Source organism: Eurypyga helias, unplaced genomic scaffold, assembly GCF_000690775.1.
Source record: "Eurypyga helias isolate BGI_N326 unplaced genomic scaffold, ASM69077v1 scaffold26712, whole genome shotgun sequence".
Classification (NCBI taxonomy): domain Eukaryota; kingdom Metazoa; phylum Chordata; class Aves; order Eurypygiformes; family Eurypygidae; genus Eurypyga; species Eurypyga helias.
The window spans coordinates 24,376-37,679 of NW_010235663.1; the positions used below are offsets into that span (position 1 = coordinate 24,376).

At 34.8% G+C, this 13,304-nt stretch overlaps 1 protein-coding gene across 1 annotated transcript in view; it reads right to left on the reverse strand.

The window, feature by feature from the left end:
* Positions 1–13,304, reverse strand: part of CCDC73 (coiled-coil domain containing 73) — a gene marked incomplete at its 5' end in the record, with an annotated part of 41,811 nt that overhangs the window by 8,018 nt on the left and 20,489 nt on the right. Inside the window, 7 exons of the mRNA XM_010146845.1 lie at positions 637–802; positions 1,635–1,670; positions 4,007–4,138; positions 5,624–5,734; positions 9,729–9,833; positions 11,414–11,473; positions 11,805–11,933. Of these exons, the coding sequence (XP_010145147.1) occupies positions 637–802; positions 1,635–1,670; positions 4,007–4,138; positions 5,624–5,734; positions 9,729–9,833; positions 11,414–11,473; positions 11,805–11,933 (739 nt within the window). The remainder of the gene's footprint in view (positions 1–636; positions 803–1,634; positions 1,671–4,006; positions 4,139–5,623; positions 5,735–9,728; positions 9,834–11,413; positions 11,474–11,804; positions 11,934–13,304) is intronic.

Below are 13,304 nucleotides of genomic sequence, written 5' to 3' on the forward strand. Positions count from 1 at the left end.
GCGTTTCAATATCGGAAAGGTGTTTGCTGAAACATACACTCAAGGGCTGTGAGCACTGATCCTTTAAAGCCATCACTTTGCAGTTAATAAGCTTTTAAATTTCCACTTATCTTTGCTACCTTTTAGAGACCAAGCAATAGAGTACATTTCCTTTAGGTGGCCTCCAAAAATTACTTACTCGAATTACAAAGTGCTTTGTCTAGAAAAGCATTTTGATTATCCACATGAACAGATTTTCATTGTTCTGCACAGCACAGTCACTCTATCTGCCTTTTTTCACTGTTTTATGGGAAAGAGAAAGTCCTTGGTTTTGCATCCAAACACTTCTACACACATTACAGTTCTTCCTAACGCTTATTCATTCCTTAAGGGGTGTGCAGGAGTATTGCAACAGCTTGAGGTGTTACAGCACATGGATCTTAATGTCTGAGGGCAGCCACTGGAAGCACTGTGCTTTCACTCAGAACTTGAGTTTATCACAGATTAGCACTACTGACACCCAAGAACTTTACTGCTGTTAGTAGAAAAGCATTTAACTTGGGATTCAAGCATTCTCTTGTCATATACTGGATCTGTAAACATTTATAATTTTTTCAACAATACTACTCATCTCTAGTATCCATGTAATGTTATTACTTTGTTCTGTCTGTAATTCCTCAGTGCTTAAGGAGTAGACCATTGTGGTTTTTACTTCAGTTTCTTCATGTCCAAAATTACCATCTTTTCTTATTATAGTTTCCATACACTCATTTTCTTTCTGAATATCCTGTATTTCACTGTGTTTTGAGTGTTCTTGCCCGCTCTAGCATAAGAAGGAATAAAAGATTATACATATTTTAATAATTTACTACAGTCACTGATTAGATTTAAAGTTTAGGACTTAGATTTAAAATTATCTTAACGATTCTGATGGAAATCAAAGACCATTCACCTGAAGTATACAAAGTTAATGTAAATGGAGAAAAAAAGCAGACTAATAACCTACAAAGATAAAGAAATTAGATCCTGCTATGTTACCGTCCATAGAGAAAAGTCACACATTTGACAGAATTTCTCAGCGGAAGGAATGTGTGTTGTACATATGCTGACTGGACCACTCCGTCTGCTGGCTAAATCAGTGACCTGCTCTGTAATTGCTTGCAGGAAACCCCTGCATAATTGCAATTTACACTCGAGCATGTGCATACACACATACATTAGCACTAATTTTTTCTAAAAAACCCACCTAGATTTTTAACTTCAAAATCATAAGCCTTACTTGCTTATGAAATGCAATTCCTGTTGTCAGGCAGTTCCTTATTCCCTCTCAGATGGCTTTTTAACCTGAATTTGAGTCAAGTTCAACATGAGTAGAAGCCTGAAAGATGTGTCTACTTAAAGTCACTGGTCTACTACTGCAGCTGCATTTGTCTTTATTTTTGAAAGTTGCATTTGATAAAGCTCTCTGAGAACTAGGAGCTGAACAGAGAAAATACAAATACCAGAAATTCTCTTTTTCTTTCGTGAAAGCTGTAATTCTTTCATAATCTTTTGCTCCTAGGAGCTGCTTCTTAGATAGAAACACCCAAGGACACAATATAACTGCATGTTACTCTTTTGTACAGGTATAAACCTGGTACTACAGCAGAACTTACCTCATTTGTTGGTATGGGCTGAACTGCTGAATGCATCTGAAAAACAGGATAAAGTGTTCTTAGAAGGGCAGAAAGGTTACATGATTCTAGATCCTCAGATGGGTTGCATAAACCTAGTTTACAGTAACTTCAATTGGCTGTTCAGCCCTTCAAAAATAGGCCCAAGATACACAAACTAAAATGCCTACATATCAAAACTATCAAACCTGGATTTTCATTTTTTCCCTGTGATTTAGTAAGATCTAACTAAGCAACATACATGTATCTAAGATGGCCTTTCCCTCAACAGAACATTTCATACTATGAAATTCAAAACCTTCTCAAAAGCAGATCTCCCTGTACATATACACACAAAAGAATTACAGTAACCCATTGCTAGGTATAGCCCTATAGCCTAATGGTACACAGCTGCATTACAAATTATATTAAAGTAAATGTGAAACATGGCAAAGTTAAAATAAATTTCAATTTGAGTCTGTAATGAGGTCTGACACTCTGCCTTTCTTTTAAAAAAGGCCTTAGTTTAATTACTGCTCCATAGATGATCGGTATGAAGATGTTTACATACATTCTAAATTTCATGCCCCACAAATAATTCCAGGGATTTCAGATTGCACTAGGTATAAAAGTAGATATATGTGTATTTCCTTGCAACTCTCGGAGCCACAGTCACGATCTAAATCACAGCCAACACTTTGCCCTTTTCTGTTTTACTAGACACCAACTCATTGCTGATACAAGGTGAAATTCCACAAATTAGAATAATCAATATGATCTGCTGCAGCTCCTGTAATTTCTTGGCAGTGTTCCACTGGAGATTTGACTCAGCCTAACCTGCCTAGCTTTTGAAATCTTGTGGTCATACAACACCAAGCGGCGTGGCGATTTGCCATAACACAGTGTAAGGTATGTATTTGAAGACATCTCGGACCTTTTGTTTTGCATTTATGATCACATGCTTTAAGCTTATCTACTTTCAAGCACACAGGGTTATCTTAGTAAGCACAAGTACTGTTTATCATAAACAACTTGATTGTGTGCACTGATTCTGTGTCCTAAATATAATTCATATTTCATTTCAAAGAAACTGATTTTTAGAAGTATATGTATGTTTGTGACCTAGAAGCATTCATACATGGATTATGAAGAAATTGATTTTTAAGTTCTTCCAAATTCTAAAAAATTATTACGGTTTGTCATTTTACTGACAATTCATAAATGAGTTCTAAAAGAATAATCTGTCTTTACAGTCCTAGTGTCTTCCTATTTTCCTAACACTGAGAGTGAAATCACGTACAAAGCAAAATGAGCTTTTCCTTCTTTGATGTAAAAACTAATAGAAAAAATGATATAACCAATACTCAGCAACAGAATATACCCATTGTTGCAGGTAAAGTTTTTTTTATAAGTCTTCCCATTTTTTCAATTTTATAAAAGACTAGACTGTGGGTTTTTTTTTTAATCTAAAATTGAAGGCCTTAGATAATCTGTATGTTGATAAAATGATTCTTCTGATCTGCCTCATGTTAGACAGGCTGAAATGAGTTCCTGGTAATAGAAGTGGACTTATTTCCACACTTCTGGAGAACTCATATACATATGAAGTCAATGGGTGTGCCACATTATTAGAGAAACACCCATGCAAAATATGTTTGTGAAATAGGATTTAGTAAATATAGATTATCTAAGATGAATTAATGAATTTATAAATCAGAGATAGCAGTTATTTAAACTATTAATTTTTAAATTTATACGTACATGACAGGATAAAGGGCAATGGCTTTAAATTGAAAGCAGGGGGATTTAGATTAGAATCAGGAAGAAATTCTTCACGGAGAGGGTGGGGAGGCACTGGGACAGGTTGCCCAGAGAAGCTGTGGATGCCCCATCCCTGGAAGTGTCCCAGGCCAGGCTTGATGAGGCTTGGAGCAACCTGGTCTAGTGGAAGGTGTCCCTGCCCATGGCAGAGGGGTTGGAACTGGATGGGCTTTAAGGTCCCTTCCAACCCAAACCGTTCTATGATTCTATGGAGCTAGGTTTTGGCCAAAAAAAAAGAAAAAAGGGCAAAACCTCTCCTTGCAATTCTCTGTGAAACAAGGAATCTAGAGCCTCAGTATTTTATGATAATACGATTAATGAGGTAACATCAAGTTCTGTGATATCAGCATCACTATGGATGAAAGAGGAACATTCTCTGGCTAGAGTGAGTTTTAATGGGATCTTGGATTACTGGTTATATCAGATAAATTTTTAGCTTTAGCAGTGTCATAGGAAGATCAGTGGACATGACAGAGAGATTAGAAAAACTTGTGTCTCATTCTTTATTATTTTAACAAGAAATAGGAAATATTGCAGCTACTAGAGACACTTACCTGCAGATTTTCCACTTGCTCAGAATGCTGATTTCCCTGAGGAGGATGATAATCTTCAAGGTGTCTATGAACTCCTTTAAGGGAATTCAGTTCATTTTTAATAGTATCTATCTCTCTTCTCATGTTTTCCTCCTGTAATAATTGAGGGGACACAGAGCACACAAACACAGATCTTTACTGCATGTTAAAATATATAAAATAGTGTCTTACAGGGGTATCAACAGCTTAGCAAATTAAAGGAAATCCTTAAAAGGAAGTATAGATGCTAAGGGATTTCTTTGCATGAAGTAAGGCAATTTTAACCACATTTCCATTACAGATGATACCTTTTATGAATTGGGTTTTTTTCCCCCCTATTTACTTCAAGCAGCAATGCTCAAAAATGTGAGATGTGTATTTGTAGCTTTCTTCTTTCTTTGGGCAAAGATAAACATGCTGGTCAACATTCCTCCTCTACCTACATTGCCAAGAGACTATAAAAGCAAGTGATTTTCTTGGCACTTCTCTTCTGTAAATAGCCTCAAGTATCCAATGCTTCTTCTGTGAGTATTTAACGAACTGTTGTATTTAGAACAAAAAGGATGGTCAAAAATACAAGTTGTAAAAAGAAGGGCAATGTTACAGAAATACCTTCATTTAATTTACCAAATTGCCAGAGCAGTGTATAATGGTAACATTATCCACAAGGATGCTATACTTCAGGATATTAAGAGACCAAATTTCTAGTTAGCTATAGCAGAAATATGGAGAGAAAAAAAAATATCTTCTAAAGAACATTTGCAAACATTAATGAGAAACATGGAGGGCTAATTCCCATGTCTGTGTAGGACACCGTGGTGTAAGACTCTTGTAGGAATCAGCAAAATCAAATCTTCTCAGAGTAGTGAAAGAACAGCAAACACTGAAGACAAAATATTGGTTAGGTGTATGCAGAGGTGAATTGACTGAGAGGACATACAGATTTTTACCCTTCCTTATCCCCTTTCACCCCACAGTCCATGTTGGATAATTCCTGTCAAATCAGGACCTCTGCTTTAATGCAAGCCTGCAGCATCTCTACCCGATTCAGTTTGAGATGGTTTGTTTTGTTTGTTTGGTCTTGTGGTTTTTGTTTTATCTCCCCCTGGGAATACAGCCCTTCAGCAGTACCTTCAGTCTGTGTCACTTCAGTCTATGTCATTTTTTTACTATATGACAGTTTACTGCTTTTTTTTCAGGGTACAAGAGTGCAGCCTAGCAATGCTGGTATTCTCTGAATAAATTGTGTCAAAAACCGCAAATTTCCTGCAAAATACATAAAATTCAATGTAAATTAAAAACTGTGTCAGCTTCCATGTCTAGTTAATGGCAAGTGCGTAATTCTGGAGTATTATTAATTGCTAAATTCAAAGGAACACCTAATACCTGACCTTTTAGAGCACGGAAGTCAACATTTCTCCTAAATCTACCTGTTAAAAACATTCATTTCTAGAACAGTCTGCATTACTGGAAAAGAAACTGGTTGCTTTTATTGTATTATTTCTGCAATATTTTCTTGGCTTTTAAGAATTACCTGAAATGCTTGATGACTATTTCAAAAACCTTTTAATACTCTAGTGTTTAATTTAATAAACCTACATCTTTTTTCCAAGTTCTTAGTGCTTTCTCATGCTCATTCTGAAGATTAAGGAACTTTTCTTCATTTTCCTTTGCCTTCTCCCTTTGCAGCTCATTATCTCTTTCAAGGGTCTGCAATAAAATTAATTATCCAAAAAATAATCAATACTACATTAATGAATTTTGATGTGTTTTATGTTGCTTGGACCTTTGCTTCTAACATGCTGGAAGTGCCATACAGATCAGTGATAATGTGCTATCTCAACAATAATTTTCATAAATTAACAGAAATGTGCTTATAGTTTAGCTAACAGGAAACAGGGGGAGGTTATGAAAAAAGAAATGGCTATAAAAGGATATAAAAACACTTGCCATTATTCAGTTTCAGTGCATAAGTTTTAATGTGCTGAAAAAGTAATATAAAGTCCAGAGATGAGAACTATGAAATGTAGCACAATCTAGATGCATTGTACTTAGAAAAAACTATGGTATACCCCAAGAAAATATTTTTATTTTTCTATCTTAAATTATTTATTAACCTATCTATATAAGCTCTATACACTTCAAATTCTAAAACATATCTCTTGGAATGTGAAGCGTATGTCTGATTATCCTTTAATTTATTTTTATTAGATCACTGAAATAGAATAGGAGTGCATTAAAGTAACGGTAATACTGAGTTTTGTGCTGTCACAGTTGTGCTTGAAACGTTTTTGGGTTAACTCAGGTTTACTGTGCTAAATTAAAGCAGTCTTGTGTAAATCAAGAGTAACTTCACACACATCTCAGGTACTGTCAGAATTTTTATCCTATCACATTTTTATAGCAAACAATATGGTAGATAAAGGACTTACTGCATCCATTATCTACTATATGGATGGCACAAATATATTTGATAATGTAAACATAACTTTAATGCATGTATCTATATGACCAGCCACACATTTATGACTCTGCTGAGCTTCTTTGAAAGTCCACTTGAAAGATGTTAAGATATGGAGGCAATACTCCCGAGCCAATTCCTTCTCACTTAATCTTTTAACTAAAAATGAGTCTACTTCTTGATTCATTTAGCACCAATTTCAAAATGCTTATGTTAATATCTGCACTATTAATACAACTATATTTTACAGGTATAAAACTAGGAAAATTCAGATTACCTAGCATGTTTATACACATAGAAAAACTTGTGCATAAGAATATAGTCTCTGAGAGATTATATATTTAAAAAGATGATACAATTCAACAATACATTATAATTGCACTCTGATGTAGCATCTTTCATCAGTTCTATAAACTAGGAGTTAAAGACCTCCTCTCTGATAAACCTGCTCTAACTCCAAGGGTTCTTTTACTTGTGTCTCAAATGCACCCTCCTCTTTGATGGAATATAACAGTTATTCACAGCATTGCTCTTAGGGCAAAATGTCCATGGACTGTAGAATCACTCATTCCATTTTTCTATTATTCTGAAGAAACTATTTTTCTTGATGAGCAAGGTCCACAAATTCGACAGGGATGTAGGAGAGATCACAGGAGTAATACACGACCTTCAGACCCCATTCATCGTATTGTGGTTTTATAATCAATAAAGATGAAAGCAATAGCTCTCAGATTGGCAGGAAAGCAGGTAGACCCTTCCAGTTATATATCCAGCTCCCTATTTTGTAAGTTCCATTTGTTGCTTTAAAAAAAGACACTGCAACATAAACAGTTCACATTGTCTCATTCAGTGGAATATTCTAGTAGTTGTATCAAAATGTTAGCCAAACGAGTAGCTATATAAAGCAACGATATTTTACGATTAGTTTAAACAGAAAGACAGACATTCTTGAAAAATCAGAATAAGCCCAGGAGTTCATATGGAAAGAACAAGAACATGTGACGTTCACTTAATATAGCATTGTATTTACATCATGATGTTTAAGGAATCGCTGCATTGTATGCAGGTATTTGTTGGGTTTACAAAAAAGTACATCTATTAAAATATCTAGCCACTTTTACTTTTCCAGGTGTGAGTTCTTGAAAGCTTATCACTCATATATGCTTATGTAGAAGTTATGAATCCGTGAATTCCCATTCTCAAGTGAGAACATCTTGGTTTTGAAAATGCACAGAATGCTTTCACAAAACTCAACCTTTGAGGACTACACAGAGGCTTTGATGACTAGAACTAGCTTGTCCTGTAGCTAGAAAAACAGAAAACATTAATGCCTTCCAAGTGTCTAATATAAATCAAAGCAGGCTCTCTAATCAGAATTAGTATACTTGCAATCAGAAATCAATTGTTGGTCTGTACAGGCTGCAAAACAGAGACTTCTACTCAATTCATACCTTAACATAAAACAAGCTATACTCTTCTTACACTTGTAGACATTTATGTGGAACCTTCAAAGACAAGATTCACAAATACCATTTGCAGTTTTACATGGAGCTTTAAGGCATACTATCAACTTGATCTGAGATGGGAAACAATAGCTCAGTAATACTATCAGAAAAAGCACTTCTGGAACACACCTACTAGTCAACAACCCAGACATAAATATCCTAAAGACCCCCTTGTGTTAAGAAATTCATCATCTGTAAGGTTACATACCAACGAAATTATCTCAAGCTTCTGGTTTAATTTACAAAGTAATTTCAGTCATCTTAAAAAATAAAATGCATGTTACCTTCTTACTTTAACAAAAGCCATTATTGTATGAATAGCAATTTAATCGAGCTGTGTCACTGGACCCAACATATAAATAACAGCATACAGAAAATCATGATACTTTAGGCAATTCTACAGTCAAGGATAATCTTGGTCAAAAGTTTCAAAATTACTAAGGAAAACACAAATCTTTTCCTATTAAACTGCTTTGTGATCTATTTATTTATTTATTTAAAGAGCCAATATACAAAAAGGGAACCAGAGAATTCTGGAGATTCATAATGAACTGGTGGGACTGTTCTTCAGGTTGAGAAGCATCTGTTCTTGGTTCTCAAGAACTCTGAGATCAAAGAATTTTTTTTGGATCAAAGAATCCAACTCTCTAATATACATACTAGAACCTAGACATCTGAAATCAGTGACTTCTTTTTCTTTAAAGCTCTACAGCTTTATCCAGTACTACAAAGCAGGTACTTTAATTCCTAGTGAAATTTTAGCTAGTTTCTGACAGAGAACATAACTCATCTTTAACCTTACTTGTTTCATCAGAATTCAAAATTCATATATTTATATTGCGGCAGAAGGCAAACTGCTTACCTCTAGTGAAAGACAAAGTGAAGGCTTATATGAGGGTGAATCTAATCTCAATGTAGTACAGAAGCATTTACTTAGAAACAAAAGTATACATGCACACTGGAAGTTTAATTTGAAATCATCCAAGATTGTAGTTCGGCCTCACAGGCCAAGCAAAGACTGGAATAGTTGTGGTTATGTGTCGACAAAGAGTACATAATAATTATTAATTGCTTGATTAATGCTTGTACCTGAAGTCTGCATGACACATCTGACCAGAACAGGTATGACCTTAATTTTAGGTGCACCACAGGCCAATCTAACTGCTAGTGTAATTTAGAATCTAACCTATTCTGAGCCACTTTTACACACTCAAATAGGAACTGAGTAATGCTGCAACTCCACACTCTACTCAGCAAGTGACTACTTACCACCTCTAGCAAAAATATGACACTAGACAACACGGCAAGAAGTGGCTAAGAATATTCTCTTTTTTAGGCCCTCTGCTCTAATAAAATTGTGGACAAGGTCTGGCTATGAAGATCTGAAATCTGTAGTATTTTCCAGAAAAGAAATATATAAACCTACCTGAAAATCATAAGAAACGAAAGTAATAAAATCATCTGATTTCAAAATACTGGAAAGCAACCCCCAATTTGTTCTGGTTTTACCCTCCAGAAATGGCTGATAAGAATGGCAACCATGATTTACTTTAGGGGAAGAACTAAAAGAGGGAAACCATAGACTGCGTTTCAAGGTTCATGCTGACAGTTAAGGAGCTGAGGGAGCAATGGAAGTGAGGTCAAAAGTTCTGAAAAGCATACAGATGTCTTTAACAGCCCTGGACATAAAAAATACATAACAGATAGTAGCAGCTTGTCTAATCAAGGAAAATCTGACCTTATATTCTTCTTTCAGTGCATTTAATTCACTTTCCATTCTAACATTCGTTTGAGTTACTCGCTGAAGCAGCTTCTGCACACATTGTAGAGAGCTGAGAATTTCCTTATTAATACAAAGAAATTAGGATATATTCAATAAGATTTTGTTTCTGAAGTTTAAGCATTAGATAATTTAAGTCTTTTAGATTAACATACTTATTTTTTATTCTGCCAGTGTTTAGAAAATCATGTATATAAAAATGTATTCCAATGTTAACTTTGGGAAGGGCTTGTAGGAAGAAATCAGAACAACTCCAGATTTTTATGGCTTTTTGCCTTGTAGCAGATAACATTATTATAACTTATTATAACTTAGACTTTTTCAGAAAATATTCTTATAATTAAAATGAACAATCCATTGATACTTTAAACATACTTCAGCACAAACGTGAATAAGATATCTCAAATCCAACCCTATTGCATTTCTATTAATCTAACCAGAATAATTTTATGGTACCATATTACAGTTCTGGAAAACATGAAAAATCCCAGAGAAATTATATGACAGGCAAGTAATAACTTCCACTAATCGATCACTTTTACGTGACATTATTCTGTATGTTCTGAATTAAATCCTAACAGGTGTGAACACGTTGGCTTTTCATCATGCGTTGCAAGTACATCAGAGTTTGCTGTCAGTATCTGAATCTTTGTGGTAAATTCACCCAAACTATATTGTGACTTCAAGAAGAATGAATACTAAAAAAAGAGCCATCCAAAATGAGTTGATTAAGGCAATATAGACTGGCAAACCTGTGGCTGCTACCATTAAGTTTATTGCAATTAGCTGAAAAAGTGGATGGAATGGAGACAGAGTAATTTTATACTGAAAAATACAAAACACATGTCCAAAGATTCAAAGGCAGAGGGAATGATCTAGCCAAGCTAATCTTTACTCCCTAAAGACCAGAACAGCAGCTACTAAAAGACCACCTGCACAGGAAAACACCCCTGTGTTTCAGGTAGAAGATAGTCTTAAATATGTTGCTTTAAAATATATTGAGTGAGGAACAAATTATTAAAACAAAGTACTTTCATTTTCTTACAAAGAACTTTCAAGTTTATCTGGTTTTGGTTTTATGATATACAGATACAGCCACCTACTAAAAATAAAATAATATTTTGGGTGTACCCTCATGCCTTTTCACGCATGTATGCTCTCACGCAGACAGAAATAATACTTTTGTGCTGAAGCTTAATTTATCTGTAGTTCTATTTTACATCTAGAACACTGAATGAGAGAGATGTGGAACAGCTTGCCCAGTGTCATCTAACGGGTTGGGAGCAGTTGGCCATGTCTATTAAATCCTGTACACCGTTCACTCAGCTAGACAAGATTGCTTCCCTGCATACAGTTCAGTGTAAATCAACTACAGTTTAGATAGTACAGTCAGTCCAAGAGCCCCTGAAGACAACATCTGCAGTTAATACAGGTAGTGGATTTTAAGCTCTCTGTAATACAGAAATCTGGGTCTTCTAACCCAGGTTCTTGGAGAAAACATGAAGTTAATCTCTTTATTAGAGCTCTTCCCAGATTTATGCCAAAACATTCCATACATTAAAAAAACCTGACCAACCAACCAAAGCCTATATAGCACACATAGTCTTAAGTGATTTTTAAATAACAAAGTTGTATGAACTCACCAACTTTTCTTCTTTAATGTGAGTGTTTTCTTCTTGAACTTTTTTACTAACTGCTGTCTCCTTAAAAAAAAAGAGCATGAAGAACAGGGAAAGACATTTAAAATCACTGTCTATTTTCTATAGTCATATTGTATAACTATTGTGAATCAACTTGAGGCTATTTAAAGAAACTAAATAATTTTGAAATGTTTTCTTATCTACATTATACTTATATTCATACCATATTTACTTCCCTAGAAAAGTCGTTCTGGAAATAGTTTTGTGACAACGTATATGCAGTTAGTAGAAAGGAATCACTAATCTGTACATCAGGAGATTGTTGCCATGATGTTTGCTGAATGAAGCACAGAAATGTTCACCAAAAATTTAATCTGTTTAAATTCCAAAATACCATTCTGATTTTTTGTTGCAGTTCTTGAAACTGTTTTTCCTTTGCTGCAAGATTGATGTTTTCTTCTCCCACCCTGTACTGAGATGTGACCTTGGACCTTATCAAGTCTGTAGTTACTTTGTTCAGTTCCTTAACACAGGAAACACGTATAAATAGTTCATCCAGTATAGGCATTGCAATTCAAAACAAAGACAAATCTTCTAAACTATCCTGAGTTATGCCCTGCTTTTAAATAATATATGGAAACAACAGAATAAGTTAGAGGAACTGAAATTTGCAAGACTGACTTGCTAAACTTTGATTTTGTCACACATGGCTAAAAGTTTGTTTTCAGAGGTAAAATGTTATTGTGCTAAGTTTACTCTGTTTGAAGTATTTATGATATTTAAGCATTTTGTTATTTTCTCTTCCAAGAAGTATATTAGAAGTGGACATTGAGTTGGTCTTGGTAAAACCTTCTACAGCAAGATACACAATAGTACCTATTGTAACTACTGTGTATGTTCCTGGGAATCAGGAGGAAAAAAAAGGAAGAACAGTGACTATCTAGTAAGAACAGGATCTGGCTATAAATTTGGAGGATCTTTGCTTTTCCTGAAACATTAATTACTTAATCTCAGGAGAATGCTAAATTAATTCTATATTGGAGGCTTCCACAACATGATTTTCCATGTAAAATATGCCTTTGATTTTATACTTATAATCTTTTAAGTATCCTGCTCTTTTTTTCGTATCTGTTTTCTAACCAGTTTATTCCAAGCTCCTAGTGCAGCAAATAAACAGCAAATGCTTTGATCTCATTAAATTACAGCTTATAGTTCCTGGAGTCATAAATATCGTGCCCTGTTCTCCCCCACCCCTCCCATTCTGGTACAAGGTAGTCTGTTTAATATCGCTCTCTCCTTGAGCGCTCTGACGTTTACTCAGACAAATAGCAGAGGTTATGAATGCTGTTCACAGATAGTATCAAGAATTCTTCATGATGCCATAGTGGTGAACCAAGCATTCAGAATGGTAATAGTTTTATCTAACAACTAAGTTTGGTCTGTTTAACTTTTCTTCACAAAACTGGAATTCCATCTTATCACAGACCAATGGTTTAACTGTTCTGGACAAAATCATATAACAGCACAAAAGAAAAAGGGAAGATTACATTGTAGCTGAAATTCACAAATACAAAGTTTTACGGAAAATACAAATATAGGTACTACTTTTAAATAAATCATTTCTTTGCTAGAGGCTTTATTTCTCATGTATTTTAGCCATAAATAAATCTAAAATGATCTAGTAAGTACTAAGTGTAATTGCAGAATCAATTATTGAACCCAAAGACAGCAATGCTTTAGAATCCAGATATTCTGTGACCTAGTAAGGCTTTTTCCATCTTTTGCAGTAAAACCGTGTACTAGTACTGTTTTTCTGGAAGGCTCTGTAGTGAAATCTGCAAGGAGGGCTTCTGCATTTAAGTGGCAGGAGGTGCAAGCAGTTCTAATTTTGCAA